Below are 18168 nucleotides of genomic sequence, written 5' to 3'. Positions count from 1 at the left end.
AACTGAGCATGCTCAGGATTCCTGAGTAATTGAGGGGATCCTGCAGCCTTACTATTACTATTTTTTTTTTTGTTTTTTTTTCAAGATTTCAAAGAGGCAGTTTACTGATTAAATGTTTTTCTGCAGGGTTTACATGTCCTTTAACACGTTATTACAGTTGGAAATAATTACATTTTTACTACCAATTACATTTACAAATAACTTAAAAACCATTAAAATGTTAATTACTGTATAACTTAAATTGCTTAGTGTGACATTTTCAGACATATAACAGTTTATGAGTGAAGAGCCCTTTAAATAGGGACTTTAAAACTCTGTCTAGTTTTCCCTTTTTTCATTCACTGGTCTTTCAGCTCCTCCAAGCTAAAGAGATACCTTTATCCAAAGAAATAAATGGCTACTCTGTGTCTCCGTGTTAGTGTGATGCAGCGCAATTCAAATCACAACAACCAGCTAATATGAGGATAAACTGGAGATTACTAGTCACTTTCTTTTCTTTGGATCCCATTGCTAACCATCTTGGCAATGTATATATATATAAATATCATTTAGATATTAAAGAAGTAGATAATTTAATTACTGGTATGGGACCTGTTATATAGAATGCTCGGGACTTGGGATTGGGATCTTTTTGTAATTTGGATGTTTAAGCCTATTAAAAAATAATTTAAACTGTAAATTAACCCAATAGGATTGTTTTGCCTCCAATAAGGATTCAGTTAGGATCAAGTACAAGGTCCTGTCTTATTATTACAGGGAAAAATTACATATTTTTTTTAAAATTGTGTTATTTGATTAAAATTAAGTCTATGGGAAATGGTCTTCCTATAATTCAGGGCTTTCTGGATAACAGATTTCCAAATAATGGAACTATACCTGTATGAAATTTATTGGTAAGTTCTTGGTAAGTTTCACTTTTCTTCAAAATAAAAAAATAATTTGGATCACCAAATTAAATATTATTTAAATATTAAACAAACCCAATAGGATTGTTTTGCCTCCAGTAAGGGTAAATTATATCATAGCTGGGACCAAATACAAGCTACTATTTTATATTTCAGAGGAAAAGGAAATCATTTTAAAAAAAAACTAGAATAATTTGATTAAAATAGACTCCTTCATGCCCCCTGTAATTCTAAGCTTTCTTGGTAACTGGTTTCCAGATAAGGGATCTCATATCCGTATACACTGCAATACAGGTATCAGACCCGTTATCCAGAAAGCTCCGAATTACGGAAAGCCCGTCTCCCATAGACTCCATTTTAATCAAATAATTCAGAATTTTAAAACTGATTTCCTTTTTCTCTGTAATAATAAAACAGTACCTTGTAATTGATCCCAACTAAGATATAATCAATCCTTATTGGATGCAAAACAAGCCTACTGGGTTTAATTAATGTTTTATTGATTTTTTAGCAGACTTAAGGTATGGAGATCCAAATTACGGAAAGACCCCTTATCCGGAATACCCTTGGTCCCGAGCATTCAGGATAACAGGTCCTATACCTGTATATTAAATGCACCTTGAACATTGCTTGTCCAACTGAAAGCAAAATCAATTTTTTTATTCTTTACAATTAGGTTCCCTGCCCTACAGAAGCAGATGTCCGTAAGCTTCTGACTAATAAAGAAGCCCCAGTGTCTTCAAATCAGAGGTACACAGGCAAAATTCCTTCAAATCTCTTTACCCTACAAAACAGGCAGGACTGCTTGGCGGCAATGAGATTTTTGAAAGACAGTGTTGTCAAGCAAGAAGGTAAGCGTTCTCAAATCCATCTGCTATTGTAGCTAGCATACCGAATGAATCCTCATTTTCTTTCAGCCTCAGTACATAATTAACACCTAATTAATTGCAGCAAAATGTTTCATTTGTCATGCCTTGTTTTCTGGGTTCATTGACAACATGTTGTAATTTTGGTTTACCAGCATATGCACAAGGAAGGGAAAAAAAGACCTGATAGAGTTTAATTATCTACAATTATTATATAACAAAAATGTGAAAGTTCTAAAAGCAATGTATGGTTCAACTCATTAGCTCACTAATTAAAAAATAATTGAATTAGCAATGGTGCTTTGCAATTATGTGGGGGAAAGTATCATTATGATCAACGAAAAAGCATTGCAGAAATGCAAAATCTAAATTAGGAGACATTTGCCAATTAGTTAGTTACTCTTTTTTTCATCATTTCATAATGCTTCTGGTCATTATGAAAAGTACCCCATTTACGATTAGGGTTCACTTTAGTTAATTTGTTCTCAGAAAGTAATTTCTTATGGTACATTTATTCTCAAGGATTAGTGGCCCTATTGCTTGACTCTGCTACCATATATGTATATACTTGCACAGGACTTTTCTCTACAAAACAGATCCGATATGTAACTCTGCCATGGACACAATATATTAGCTTCTATTTTTATATATGAATAAAAGTATGCAGAAAAGGGATGTTCTTTAATTTAGATGATTGATATATTAGGGCTCATTTCCTTTGTTTAGAACAGGGTGCAAAGTGTTAAAGACTGGAACAAACCACCCTTTTTATTGCACTTTGCACCTTGGGTGCATGTTTTTGCACTTCAGAATGGAATGCAAAGACCTTAATTTTCCACATGAATACATCACTGCCTGAATAAGAAGGTCCTGTATTCATGAGGGGCAGCCTGGGAGTGGTCCTTTCCCACCCACTAACTCACGCATTACTCATACATTCAAGTTAGTGAGCACTAATGGGTGAAGGGTGCAGTTGCGCTCTGTACTATACTGCTGCCGTCTGTGGATCCGTTATCTGGAAATCCATTATCCAGAAAATTCTGAATTAAAGGAAGGCCATCTCCCATAGACTCCATTATAAGCAAATAATTCAAATTTTATAAAGTGATTTCCTTTTTCTCTGTAATAATAAAACAGCACCTTGTACTTGACTTATCAACGTGTGGCATTTTTCAAATGTGAACTCTAACTTGCCTAGAGAGGAGACTTTGGGTGACTTTAGAAAGCCAAAGCGAGGCATATGTTTTTCCACTGGCAATTTACATTATTGCTGGTGGGAAGGCATTTGGAGGAGAATATGCTCCCGCAGTAGAGGAGATTTATTGCAGGCAACTAATCTCCTCATCTGTCATTGCCCTTGGTGTCAGTGGCTGTATCACATGGGGAGATGTGAGTTTTGTACAGACAATATCATGGTTTAAATGTGTGCTGTATGTTTTTTACAGTAGCAAATTTCTAGCAAATATAAATCTGATAGTCGTATCAGGCAACTTAATTACCCATATAGTCTACAGGATGTAGTCAGTCCTTTTGTTTTTCATGTTATTGCCAAATTATTTGACTTTTTTGGGGGTTTTTTCAGTTTGGACCAACTTTTGTTCTACAGGTTGGTCATTCAAATCAGTTGACTAGAAAGCCTCTAAAAATGCAGAAAAATGTTGTCTTATTGTTGTTCAGTCTTCTTAGGCTGCAGTGGCCCAGAAGTACTGCAGGTTCCTCAGTTTGGTTCAGATCCATCTGTTTGCCCTGCTGGCCACACGAATCATTGCATCACAAATGCTTAGAGGTCACTTATGACTACAGTTGTGTGAGCTGTAACACATCAGACATGGTTGCACCATGTGCATCTCCCCCTGGCAACCACAACAATGCTTGAATTCTGGAGAAAAGTGCTGCAATGTGGGTAATAACATTGTGTCAGAGAATTGCACTTTACACCATGTATCCATCAAAGTGATTACTGACTCTAAATTTTATACTAGAATGGTTTCTCCAAAATATAGTATTCTGATACACTGGCTGTTATTTGTAGGCCCCTTAAAAAACACTATTCTGCAATTCCGTGATCAATTAGACCTCTATGCCTGTGTTTTATTAAAAACAAATAAATGCAGAAAAAAAACCAAAAATGGAAATAACTGTTTTTCTTTTAAACTACATTTTAATACATGTTGCATGTTTTATATTAGAAAGGTCATTGTGTAAGAGCCCTTTTACATATCCCTGATTCTAGTGGTTTAAGCTGGGCTTTTAGCTACAAGTGTGAGTGATTAATGAATTATTCTGCGTATGTAATGGACTGCTTTACCTATTTGATCATGCAGTGCCTCAACAATATGTCCCACTTGTCTATCAAAATTAAGTGCCCCTAGGTAATTGCATACTCGAGTAATTATGGAAATGTGCTTATTTCTGAGAAATGTGATTAGCTCTCCAACAAACCGAGGGACTACAAATATTTAGCCTATTTCCTGGTTTTAAGATTAAAAAAGTAAATTGTGTATTGGTTATATAGTTAATTGGGAGACTGTATATTAGAAACCTTAACAGGGTTGTTCACCTTTGCATTAGCTTTTAGTATGATGTGTTCAGCGGCTATCCAGTTTAGTATTTCAGCAGCTATCTGGTTCCTAGTGTCCAAAATACTTTAGCAACCGGGAAGTGGTTGAATGAGAGACAGAAAGATAAATTGGAAAGGATCTGAATAAAAAGATAAGTAATAAGATGTAATAATAACTTTAGATGCACAAAATCCAGGATGTGTTTCTGGATTGGGCCAAGATTCGAACTTAATCAGCAGGGTTCTGATTCAGCTAAATCCACATTCCTGGCCGAACCGAATCCTTAAAATCAAAAAGTTGAAGACCGCTTAAGAAGTTGTTTAGAAGTGACAAGTTAACTTTATTCTATAATGTTAACCTAAAGGTAAACCGCCTCTTTATGTACTTTAAGTTTAACATTATGTCTTTATCTCATGCATTTGCTTAGCATCAGCTCTTACTTCTTTCAGTCAGTACCAGTCTATATGACATATCACATACCTCAACAAGGATGGGAACTCTACAGAGATAAGTGAACCCTCATAGGTAGTTGCTGTTCAAACAATTTAAATGTTAGGCTGATGCCACACCAGGCGTAGGGCTGATTTTTTCGGCAAGCGGAAAAACGCTTGCCGAAAATTCAGCCCTACGCCTGCTACTTGTGCCTGCACCCGAATGAATGGGATACGCTCGGGTGAAGGCACAAGTAGCCGATATACGCAAGAAAACGCGAGACTTTGCATTCTCTCGCGTTTTCGTGCGTATATCGGCTACATGTGCCTTCACCCGAGCGTATCCCATTCATTCGGGTGCAGGCACAAGTAGCAGGCGTAGGGCTGAATTTTCGGCAAGCGTTTTTCCGCTTGCCGAAAAAATCAGCCCTACGCCTGGTGTGGCATCAGCCTTAGATAAGCTCTGTAGAGCGGTTGAATAATAAAACAACTTTGATCTGACCTCTAGAACAGTGTTTTTCAACCTTTTTTGGGCAAAGGCACACTTGTTTCATGAAAAAAATCACGAGGCACACCACCATTAGAAAATGTTAAAAAATTTAACTCTGTGCCCAGCAGCAGTGCCCCCCTAGTACATTGGTGCCCAGCAGCAGTGCCCCCCTAGTACATTGGTGCCAAGAGCAGTGCCCCCCTAGTACATTGGTGCCCAGCAGCAGTGCCCCCCTAGTACATTGGTGCCCAGCAGCAGTGCCCCCCTAGTACATTGGTGCCAAGAGCAGTGCCCCCTAGTACACTGGTGCCCAGCAGCAGTGCCCCCCTAGTACATTGGTGCCAAGAGCAGTGCCCCCCTAGTACATTGGTGCCCAGCAGCAGTGCCCCCCTAGTACATTGGTGCCAAGAGCAGTGCCCCCCTAGTACATTGGTGCCCAGCAGCAGTGCCCCCCTAGTACATTGGTGCCAAGAGCAGTGCCCCCCTAGTACACTGGTGCCCAGCAGCAGTGCCCCCCTAGTACATTGGTGCCAAGAGCAGTGCCCCCCTAGTACATTGGTGCCCAGCAGCAGTGCCCCCCTAGTACATTGGTGCCAAGAGCAGTGCCCCCCTAGTACATTGGTGCCCTGCCTACGGCACACCAGGCAACATCTCGCGGCACACTAGTGTGCCGCGGAACAGTGGTTGAAAAACGCTGCTCTAGAATACAGATGCAGAGCAATGAATATAGAAGTATAAGTAGGTGTTTGTTGTCGTTAAAGGTAACACATGCTGTATATTATCATATTAACAATACAGGGGATTTTTATGCTGACCAAGTATCTGGCCTCCAAACTTTTGGTACTGTATGTTGGATATATCACTGTATGACGGCCACTATATGAGAAGCACATGTTAAAGATTCATTTTTTTCTGATTTTATAAACACTGTAGCTACAAAATAAAGAGTAAAGCGTTTGTTTATTTCTTGACAAGATTAACAGTTGCCAACACTCGGCTGATTAAAATAGTTCAGAGCCTGGAGCTAGAAAATCAGTGAAATATTCATATGGTTGCGGATTTGGTTTGTACTACACCTGTGCTGCTTTATAGATGCGAAGGTCAAAAGATGGCATTAGCCTTTTTGTCTTCAGCTGTCAGGAAGCGTGCCAGTTGCAGAAGTAAGGCTTTTTTCCAAATTCATGGTGCTTATTATAATATTAGGTCCTTTTGTGGTGCTTCTTTTCCAGCTGCTTAATTATACTGTGTATATAGTATTAATTATAGTATTTATTTATCCATGGGGCTTGTAATTTGATTTTTCCCTAAATATGGTGTTTTCTTCAGTCCTAAGTAGCTTCTTTTATTTTCTGGGGAAAAAGTAAATCCTAGATTTTCATTTACATTACAATAAAATAATTAAGGTCAATGGAAATTTTTGCTCTATTGTAGAAATGGATAACTGTCTCCAGCATCAATTACTGCTGGCATAGGAAACGAAGGTTATTTCATAATGGTCGAAATGTTGCATCTTACCATTTGTTATTTTCCTGTGTTGTAAAAAGAAAAATTTGCAGATATTTTATTCTTTAGGCAGGGTAGATGTTGGTCCATCCTTTTGCAATAAAAGTTATAGTGTAGAAAACTCTTACGGGTAGGCTTATACCCACTAGCTGTTTAGATGAAAATATGTAGCGAGATCTTTTTCACTTGAATGGTAAGCACAGTGGGCCTCCCATTACCTACGGTTATGACATGGCAATGTTTTCAAGACATAAATGCCTATGTAAGGCACTCTGTAATGCTTCCCATAGGTACAGTATATATTGCAACAAGTGTCAAACAAACTGTTGTATTCACCTTGCTCCTCAAAGTACATATGACACAAGAGCCACGTGATATAAATCTTCTTTAGTATTGTAGTGCTATGGCACTATTTAGTTCAGAAATTGCAGTAATATGTCAAGGAAATAAACACCCACACACTGGTTTATAAGACACACATACTACCACTCAACAGAATGGCTACTGACAAACAATCCTAAACAATACAAAGCTATGCTTAAAGGAGAAGGAAAGGTAAAAACCAAGTAAGCTTTATCAGAAAGGTCTATGTAAATACAGCCATAAGCACATAAGAGTCCTCTGTCAAAAGAAACACAGGATTTTTTGTCTTCTTCCTTGTCTCCTTAATTCCTTTGCCACAGTCTGGGCTCTGGGCAGCTCTCTCCTTTCTCCCCCTCTCCTGCACCCCCTTTGAGGTTCGCTCATTTGGAGACCTCGCCAAATGAGCGAATATTACCTGTATGGCCACCTTTAGGCTGTAGAATGACTTGATGCTCCCTTTCTTACCAGGAACATATATGTGGAATGACACCCCAAACTCATTAGACTTGATTATTTAATGTATTTTCCAAGTAAAAGTGGTACAGCTTTCTGATTCTGTTATTTATGTTCTCTACTTTTTCCATTATGCCTGTCTTCTCTTCTTTGTCATTTTATTCTGTCCTTTAAAGGAGAAGGAAAGGTAAAAATTAAGTACCGTATATACTCGAGTATAAGCCGATCCGAATATAAGCCGAGGTACCTAATTTTACCTAAGAAAACTGGAAAAACATATTGACTCAAGTATAAGCCTAGGGTGGGAAATGCAGCTGCTACTTCAGAGCTGTGCAACTAAAACTCCTTGTTAGATTTCTGCCGTGTGTGCTCCCAACTTAGAAAGGCACACATTGGAGCGAGCGCACACTCGCATGTGTGAACTTAGGAAAGGCACAACTTGGAAAAGGCACAACTTAGAAAGGCACAACTTGGAAAAGGCACAACTTGAAAAAAGGCACAACTTGAAAAAAGGCACAACTTAGAAAGGCACAACATGGAAAAGGCACAACTTAGAAAGGCAGACATGCATCAGGCATCTGGTCGGGGCAAGACTTACATCACTTGTAGACACATGTAATCTAGTACCTGCAGGACCGAGAACCGGAACAGGCAGACTGTGCGGTCCCAAGTTTCAGCGCTCGTAACCACCCTCACCCGGCGCCATGGTGAGACGCTGATGGGGAGACAGGGTGGCGATGCGATCGCACCTGTGTGGAGCGCGCCTCACCCGGCGCAAGACACTTGGACGCCAATGGGGGGACAGGGTGGAGGTGCGAGCGTGCCTGTGTGTAGCGCACCTGTGTGGAAGCGACCATACAGCCATGGGGGGGGGGGGCGCATTGCCCATTTTGGATCTACAAAATAGATGACTCTGTATCTATACAGGGTTATTTGGTTGGATAATTCAGAACTGCACAGGCATCATTTCTGAGTTGTGATCAAGATTGATATGTAGGATCAGTGCCATATGGATATCCAGTTGAACATGCACAAGAGGTGTCTGATCATCACATTGAATAATCTGTCAGATATCAGGGGGCTCAGCCCTGTACGGCCAAGTTTAATTTAATAGTAATAAGAAATGTAGCTTCCATCTACACAACAAAAGAGAAATAAGACTGGCACAACATGGTTGTGTGGTTGGAATCAATAGGTACTCTGATAAAAGCCTTCTGAGGTTCTGGCACTGAGCCTTCTAAGGTCTGGAACTTTAATAAATACTTCAGAAAATTCTTATAAAGAAGAAAGCAATTCTTGTAGAATAAAAATACAAAGAAAATACAACATATAAAACATTTTAAAAGTGCATGCCAGGTGCAAGGGTTGTGTTGTTCAGACTTAAGCCTGTGGCCCAAAAATCCCTAAGCATTTCAGGGCTAAAGAATTTTGCTGCTTGGTAATTGAGGCTTCTACCCTAATTGTAAAGCACAATAGTTAATATAGTATAATTACTGAACAAAAATTGTGTCTTTTTTCCAAAAAAATATATTTGCACATGTGCTTCTTTCAGTGCTTTGGATCTAAAAATGTAAAATACCAAAAAAAGTTCAAATTTAATGCGTATCTATAATAATGATTAAACCATACACCCACTTATGCTGCCTAAATGAGAGATACGTAGAAGGACATTTTCTCAAAGGTAAAATATGGAAATACATTTCTGTGAGTCTTATTTGGGCATCACCAAATGCTATTCATCTGAGCTACTTTTGTGGGATGTTTTGTTCAGATTCTTTTCGAAATAATCTTGTTTGCTGTTGCTAGGCAACGCTGTTTTCATCCGGCTGCAGATAAATAAGAGGGTCATGGAGAGCAAATTTGTATCATAAAATTTGTTGCATTAATATGGTCTTTTTCTGCCTTATAATATTTTTCCATTTTTTTATTTAGGTAATGTGATTGTGTATGGGAATACACTTGACTGTTACACTACACTTTCTACCCTTTTATCACTTGGAATTAGTGGAAGTCGCATCCATCTGGTACAGCCACCACTTACGATGAATGTTACTTGCTTTAACAACTATGCTATAGAAGAAGCTGTACAGAAAGCCTTATTGGCTGAAGGGATATCATCCTACTGCAACTGCGTATTAGCACAGTGGAATGACGGGGCACATCCAGACCCAATATGTTTTGCGACATTCACCAGCGACACAAAACCTCTGAGATTACAGTGCTCTGTAAGTAGCCTTTACAGACTTGTTTTTTGGAATTCCAACTCCTGACTTACTTAGTCATCCACATTTTAATTATGTTTCCTGTTAAGGTCCCCATACACGGGCCAATAGTAGCTGGCGATATCGGTCCCTTGGACCGATTCGGCAGCTAATCGGCCCGTGTATGGGCAGAACCGAGCGGCCTGGCCAATTGGCCAGATCTCGATCGGCCAGGTTAGAAAATCCAGTCGGATCGGGGACCGCATCGGCTCGTTGATGCGGTCCCCGAACTGTCTGCCCCATGGCCGCAAATGTAATTCGATCGTTTGGCCAAACGATCAGATTGTTTGTTTTTTTTTAGCTACTTGCTACCCGATATCGCCCACCCGTAGGTGGGATCTTATAGTGTATGGGGACCTTTAGATGAGAATTAACACCTCTTCTTTAATCATGCCTTCTTCACCCTGGGAATGGGATGTTAGTAAAAGAACCCCAGCATTGCCATGGTGTATACAGGTGTTGGTTACTTTCTGAAGAAGGGCTTGAAGCCTTTCTCCAAAAATTATGCTTGGTGGGCAGTGGTCTAACACTGGGGAAAAAAAGACAGCCAGAGTGGAAAATAATGACCTCCATCTTATAGCTTAATTAAGAAATCCAAGTCCAGCTTGGGACTCCTCCAGTTACATGGTAGTAGAAACAATAGGTTACTTGAAAGCAGTTCTAATGTGTAGCGCTGGCTCCTTCTGAAAGCTCAGACTCAGGCACAATGCACTGAGATGGCGCCTACACACTAATATTACAACTAAAACAAAATATATTTGTTGGTTCAAGAATAAAATTTAAAATGATAGAGTGAATTATTTGCTATGCAAATGCAAATAGAACAAAAAACCCTAAAAAAAATCACATTGGTTTTCAGCTAAGACATGCAACTCAGTGCAATAAATATCTATACTCCTAGTGGCTCTTCTTGGACCAGTGTTTAACTAAACTATGCCTTGTTTTGCCCTTGCTGATTCCTGCATTTGTTAAAATCTTGAAAAAGAATCTTGCATTGAAATCTGTTTTTCAAAAATACAAACAGAGTGAATTATTTGCTATGCAATCAGTGTAAAAAGTACACCATAAAAATCATGACTGAATCCCAGTAATGATTGGCTAGGTTTGTCATCTATAATATCTTGCTGGAGGGCATATGGATTTATTGCATTTATATTTGGAGATGTTGGACACATGCTTCTGCAACAATTTCTGCTTGCTACTTTTGTGTGTAGATGTTTGAAATATGCTTGTATTTGTAGGAAACTGTTGTTCATCTACATTCAGACTAAGCTTTAGAAACATTGGTCGTGCATCTGTCTCATATGCTTTTTTATGGATAGCTGATCATCTTCTCAACTGTCATTGTAGTCCAAATACCAACATTAAAATAAAGTATTCGGGGGGCGTGGCCAACTGCCAACTAAGATGGACGTGTAGCGCTGGAGCTCCGCTGCAGACCTGTGGGAGAAAGTAAGAGAACGCAGTAATAATGGGCAAACATGGCAAAACAAAAGAGCAAACGAAAGAGGATCCAAAGATGAGTAAACTTACCGAATCGCAGAAACTCCTAAAAAAATTCTTGACACCCTCAGACGATGGAGGCGAGCGATGCGCACAAAGGCCTAGCGCGGCAGAGGCGGGAAGGAGAGACTCTGATCCAGATTCCGACGGGGACTCCTCGGCTTCTGAACAAAACACAATGGCATATCTAAAGACACTACCAACGAAGCGAGACTTAGCAGACTTAGCACAGCAAATTAAAGATATACTTAAATAAGAGGTAGCCGACCTCAAAACGGAAATAGCAGCGCTCCACATCAGAGCGGCTGAAAATGACACGAAACTAGAGGCGGTAGAAACCTCAATGGACTCAATTGTGGCGGTGACACAAATACAAGGTAAGGCAATACAAGCCTTAACTAAACGGGTGGAAGACCTAGATAATAGAGGCAGAAGGTGTAACTTAAGAGTGCGGGGCATCCCGGAAACGGTAGAACCTACGCAGTTAAAGCAAACAGCAATGGCAATATTTAATTTTGTGCTGAATAGGCCTGAAGCCACCGAAATTCATATTGAGCGAATACATAGGGCTCTGAGGCCCAAAGGGTTGGCATCAGAAAAACCGAGGGATGTGATATGCTGCCTCTTACACTTCACCGTCAAAGAGGAAATCCTCATTAAAGCTAGACAACTAAAGAACATAAAGCATGGTAATGCAGAAATCGTAGTTCTTCAGGATCTCTCTTGGTTCACTTTGCAACAGAGACGTATGATGAAACCGCTTACTGATATTCTTAAGGAAAAAAAGATTTTATTTCGATGGGGATACCCGTTCAGTATACAGGCTACAATAGCAGGGAAATTACATACACTGGCATGTCCGGACGACATACAGCCCTTCCTGCAAGCCTGCAACGCAACAGGTATATCCCTCACAGAATGGATAAAATTTGTGCAAATACCGGAACCAATTTCCCTACCAGCAAGAGAATACTGGACCGAAGTCTCTACTCCTAAAGCAAAAAGAAAACGACCGCGCCAAATAATAGATAAAAATGGGGATCAGATGGAAACCACAGAACCTGGATGAAACTGGTAACTATAAGAAACATCAATACAACAGACAATGCCTACCTATAATGCCCATACTTAATACTTTGGTAAATCTATTTTGACTATTAAGGTTTAAACCTGCGTTCCCTGGACTTGAACTAAGGGACAAAACACTACCCACTAAGGCTATGCAGACACTTAGAAAGCATACCCACCCTCCCCAACAATAGATGGGAATACTACAATGCGCGCCTATAATAAACAGGCGGACAGCATTAAACCCATTTTTGATGATGTGTACTAAAAAGTATAAATACGCTGTTTATGGTTGGGCCGGAACCAATCCGGCCAAAACACAAAATTGTTATATGACAGAAATGGTGAATACGATAGATATATATGTATATAGTTCTTGGCACAAATCCTTCTTTTTTCTTAGGTGGCTATCTCGTTGTGGCAATCTTAAAATTGTTGGTACAAATGCAAGTGGTATAGTAACACTTACCTTGATATGTATGATGGCGGATAATTTGAAAATTGTGTCCCTCAATGTGAATGGCTTGAACACTCCTGAAAAAAGGAAACAAATAGTTAACATTATGAGAAAACAAAAGGGTGATATAGTTATTCTGCAAGAAACACACTTTAGAAAAGAAGCTCCCCCAATGCATAAATTGGGCACCTATACACAATGGTTTTACAGTAACAACCCCATGCAGAAAACAAAAGGAGTAGCCATAGCCATTAAAAATACAATTGATTTTAAAATACAGGCAATACTAGCAGACCAGAATGGGAGATATTTAGTAATTAAAGGCTTACTATATCATACTCTATATACCATAGGAAGTGTGTATGTACCCAATGTAAAACAAGGAAAATTCTTTACGCAATTTACTAACAAACTGGTTAATTTTGCAGAAGGGGTTACAGTACTAGGAGGAGATCTGAACTTAGCCCTTAACCTAATGTTGGATACATCCAAAGGTATAGCCAGCTCCCCCATCCAAACTAGGAAAGAGGTAAATAGAAAGCTGCAAACACTTAGATTAATAGATTCTTGGAGATTTCTTAACCCCTCCTCTAAGGAGTACTCTTTCTACTCCTATGCCCAGAATGGATACTCACGAATTGATTATATATTTATCTCCCAACACCACCTCCAACAACTCCGACAAGCTACTATTAGCAATATCATGTGGTCAGACCACGCAGCAACATCTGCAACTATTCAAATTATAAACAAACCTAAGCACGTATGGAATTGGAGGTTAAATGATAATTTACTAAAAGACTCTGATTGTAAAACAGAAATCCAGTCTACCATAGATGAATATAAAAATAACGTAATAGCAGACCCTTCAACCCACCAAAGCAAATGGTTAGCCCTCAAATGCTTACTTAGGGGAATTTTAATTAAACATGGCACACGACTTAAAAAGCAAAGACAAAGTAACATAGAAAACCTTATTTCAGAGATTAAGCAATTGGAAGGGCAACACCAGCAAAACCTAGATAATGAAACCCTAAAGGCCTTAACTAATAAAAGACTTGAGTTGAAACAATATTTGAACACCCAGACAAAATTCGCAATGTCTAGGCTAAAACAAAAATACTATGAATACGGAAACAAGTCAGGGAAACTGCTAGCTAGAGCTTTAAAAGATAAGCAAATAAATCTACACATACACAAAATTAAAAATAAGAAAGGTGAAATGCAAGTTATCCCTGACAAAATAGCATTAGCCTTTAAAAATTACTATGAAGGCCTATATAACCTACCGCAAAAAAACAACAAGAACACACTGCAGACCAAGATTAAGGATTACATAGCAAAATATCCTCTTCCTAAATTAGAAGCCACTACTTTAGAGAACCTGTGTATACCCTTCCAAACCCATGAAATAATATTGGCTATTAAACAAACACAACCTCATAAGGCCCCTGGACCAGATGGCTACACAAACCAGTTCTACAAACAATATGCTACATCCATTACCCCTCTCTTCCTAAGTTTTATTAATGAAATAGACCAAAACCACCCGTTAAATAAAGAATTTCTAGCAGCCCATATCTCAGTAATCCACAAACTAGGCAAAGACCCTACTTGCTGTAGCAGCTATAGACCGATATCTCTACTTAATACAGATCTCAAAATATACACAAAAATTATAGCTACAAGACTTAGCCATCTACTCCCTACTTTGATACATAGGGACCAAGTAGGCTTCGTGAAAGGAAGAGAGGGAAAGGAAAATACAATGAAAATTTTACATTTAATTGCTATAGCCCAAAAACAACACATACCTTCTCTGCTCCTCTCAACAGATGCAGAGAAGGCATTTGATAGAGTCGATTGGTCATTTTTGAAACATATGCTAGAAGGACTAGGCCTAACCAACATCTTTAGAGACAAAATAATGGCAGTCTATTCTGAACCCACAGCCCAAATCAAAATAAATGGTATCCAGTCAGACCCTTTTTATATAAGAAATGGGACAAGACAATGTTGCCCGCTGTCCCCGTTACTATATGTTTTGTGTATGGAACATTTGTTAATAGCAATTAGAGCAAACCCAGATGTTAAGGGATTGACAGTGGGAACACATGAGTATAAAGCTGCGGTATTTGCAGATGATTTAATGATGTTTGTGACGAACCCACATATTTCTATGCCTAACATTATGAAAGAGATTCAAACATATGGAGAAATTTCGAATTATAAGATTAATATGTCTAAATCAGAAGCACTGTCAGTATTTATGCCTAAACAATTGGGGGACCTAATGAAAACAAACTTTCCGTTCAAATGGCAAAAAGATAAGATTAAATATTTGGGAATATTTATACCACAAAACCTAAGCAACATATACTTATACAATTATAAACCCTTACTTTCTACAATAGAGGGACTGCTTCAAAGATGGGACCTTCAACACTTTACATGGACAGGAAGGATAAGTATAATTAAAATGACGGTATTACCTAAGATCCTATACCATTTTCAATCACTCCCTATCCATCTCCCCAAAAGCTTTTTTCAAACATTGGATTCCTTAATCAGTAGATTTATATGGTGTAAGAAACACCCCAGACTGAGGAAATCTATTCTATATATGCCCAAAAGCGCAGGAGGCCTAAGTCTCCCAGACATTACATCATACTACCAAGCTACTTTACTGACCAAACTAACTGACCATTCACAAACTATGGTTAACAAACAATGGAAAACGCTAGAGAATTACTGGACAACATTACCAACACAAAATATCCTCTGGAACAGAGACCCTCATATTAAGTTATACGCAGGCAACAACCCTCAGATACAAGCTCAAGTCAAGTTCTGGAAAATCCTTAATTCTGCTCACCACCTTATACCATACCCCTCACCGTTAACCCCGTTAAGCCTAAACCCGGAATACCCCCCGGGCTTAATAGACAACGGACTCTCCCAGGCCTTTGGAATACAAAATCTACAATTACAACATGTCTTAGAAATACCAGGTAAACCTTCTACCATCCAAACGGACACGTCACTCTGGACCAAAAGAGACTACTGGAGATACATTCAAATTAAACATTATCTGGAAAAAAAACCCCACTCTACAAAAAGCAGATAGACCGCTTACAGACCTGGAAAGGATATGTAACTCTAAGGAACCCACCAACCATCTAATATCCCAACTGTATAAACTAATAATTGCAAAAAAATACTCTAACTTACCTTACTTTACACGCATCTGGAATACGGAACTGCAACTGAACCTGCAAGAAGAAGAATGGGGGAAAATCTTTAGGCTTATAGCCAAATGTTCTATAAGTAATAGATATCAAGAGAACTCATATAAGATACTTTCAAAATGGTATAGAACCCCATCGCAACTGCACCAAATGGGTCTATTATCACATGACAAATGTTGGAGATGCAATTCTGCCCAGGGAACAATCCCACATATTTGGATATCCTGCCCAGTACTAGCCCACTTCTGGAACAATGTACAAATGATTATTCAGGAGATCCTGGGTACCCAGGTGATACTTACTCCTCAATTAGTACTTTTATACCACACAGATCTACCAGAGCATATATTTAAACACAGCCTCCTCTTACAGCTGCTTCTAGCAGCAAAGTCTCTAATTCCTAAACATTGGAGGGATGTAAATCCACCAACAGGAGTATTTTTTAACCTGGAGACCTTGGATATCCTACCTGTATTCTCATAACAAGCTGTAAAATGATATAGAATATTGCATATGATTGCCACAACGAGATACCTAATTATGTGCCAAACGATTTCAAGTTTGATATCTTCCACCTTCCTTCCCATCTCCTCAAGACTCCCTTCTAGCCTCGATTTTTAAAAATAGTCCGGAGTCTCTACAAAAGGTTTTTTTTGTGTTAAGTTATACGTATTCAGCTCCTTTGCTCTTCCTTCTCTCTCCCTTTGCCTATTTCGTTTCTCCTTTCTTTCTTTTTTTCTCTCCTTTAAGTGCCTTAACAATACTTAAGAAGATATTAAGATTGTTAAATGAATATTTACATAAATGTATGTGTAACTTTGGATGTATTACTGTAATAAAGAATTTGGTGAAAAACAAAAAAAAATAAAATAAAGTATTCACTGACTGTCTAATAATACTTGAATATATGTAGTTCAATATTTGCTCCAGAGATGTTCTTCCACATTCCCCTTAATGTGTATGAAATTGCGAACCTTTAAAAGACAGAGCAAAAAATATACTTCTGATATGCTAACATTTATATGTTCTCTTTATCCCTGTTGCAAATTATATTTGTCAGTATAAAGACAAAAGATCATTTTCTGAAGTGGGTTTTGTTGAGAATGTTAATATGTTTCAGTGCAGAATCCATCGAGATTAGCTTCAGGGTTCTTTTTTGCTTCCAAAAGATAATGCAAATGCCATTAAACCAAAACATTCATGAAAACAAAAAGTTTTATATGGGACCCAAAGATTTTTACTGTAACAAAGCACAAATGCTACATCAGCTGCACCTACCTGTAGACTAAATTTCTGTTGGTCAACAGGAAGCAACAAAATATATTTCTAGCCAGCTGCTTAAAGCCTGTAATAGCTTTTTTGGATTCATAGTTCTGTTTTGGCCTTAGCCTAAATGACATACGCAAAGTAAAGTTCAGGCACGTAGATGTGAAATGATGTCTTCAGTGATGTCTAGGCAGGGTAAAACCATGGCTCAGCTTTAGAGAATGGCCAGATTCAAGCTATAGCATTTATTTTAGCCAGGAGTTGAGCTGCGACCACCTCAGGGCTCTTTTGCCTGTTTTAAATATACTATTATGTGATATACTGCAGGAGCAAAACTTAAGCTCTAGGCTAGTGGCACCTGGAGGAAAACAGCGAAGAGCAAAACACCTTTATCTGCTTGTCACTCCTGATTTTAGTAAATGGCAAGTGGCAGTGGTGGTCTTATTTGTGTATGTGTATATTAACATAATTATTAAGTTTGAATCTGTTTCCAATATGCCTCAATATGACAAAAAGTCCTGTTGTATTTACTGCTTTACTTAAATGCATTGTGCCCTTTTTAGGAAGAGATTGCCACATGTTTTCTTAAAAATAATATCTCCCACCTGATAATATATTACCTAATATCATTCATTAAAGGGTTTTTTTCACCTTTAAATTAACTATTAATATGACATAGACTTTGATATTTGCAATTTGTTTTAATTTTTGTATGTTTTTGTTTTTTTTAGTTCTTTAGCTTTTTGTTTAGCAGCTCTTCAGTTTGAGCAGCTATGTAGTTGCTAGGGTCTTG

The 18168-nt window shown here is 38.5% G+C and overlaps 1 protein-coding gene across 3 annotated transcripts in view; it reads left to right on the top strand.

Annotated features, from left to right (window-relative positions):
• The window catches only part of cfap61 (cilia and flagella associated protein 61), a 142063-nt gene that overhangs the window by 84895 nt on the left and 39000 nt on the right, over positions 1 to 18168 (top strand). For all 3 annotated transcript variants that reach the window (NM_001079044.1, XM_031901802.1, XM_031901803.1), the window contains 2 exon segments: positions 1582 to 1756; positions 9505 to 9797. In NM_001079044.1, coding sequence (NP_001072512.1) covers positions 1582 to 1756; positions 9505 to 9797 — 468 coding nt within the window.

The sequence above is a fragment of the Xenopus tropicalis genome, chromosome 5, assembly GCF_000004195.4.
Source record: "Xenopus tropicalis strain Nigerian chromosome 5, UCB_Xtro_10.0, whole genome shotgun sequence".
Taxonomy (NCBI): Eukaryota; Metazoa; Chordata; class Amphibia; order Anura; family Pipidae; genus Xenopus; species Xenopus tropicalis.
Note: the sequence above shows the minus strand (reverse complement) of the source record. Positions and strands in the feature narration are given on the sequence as shown.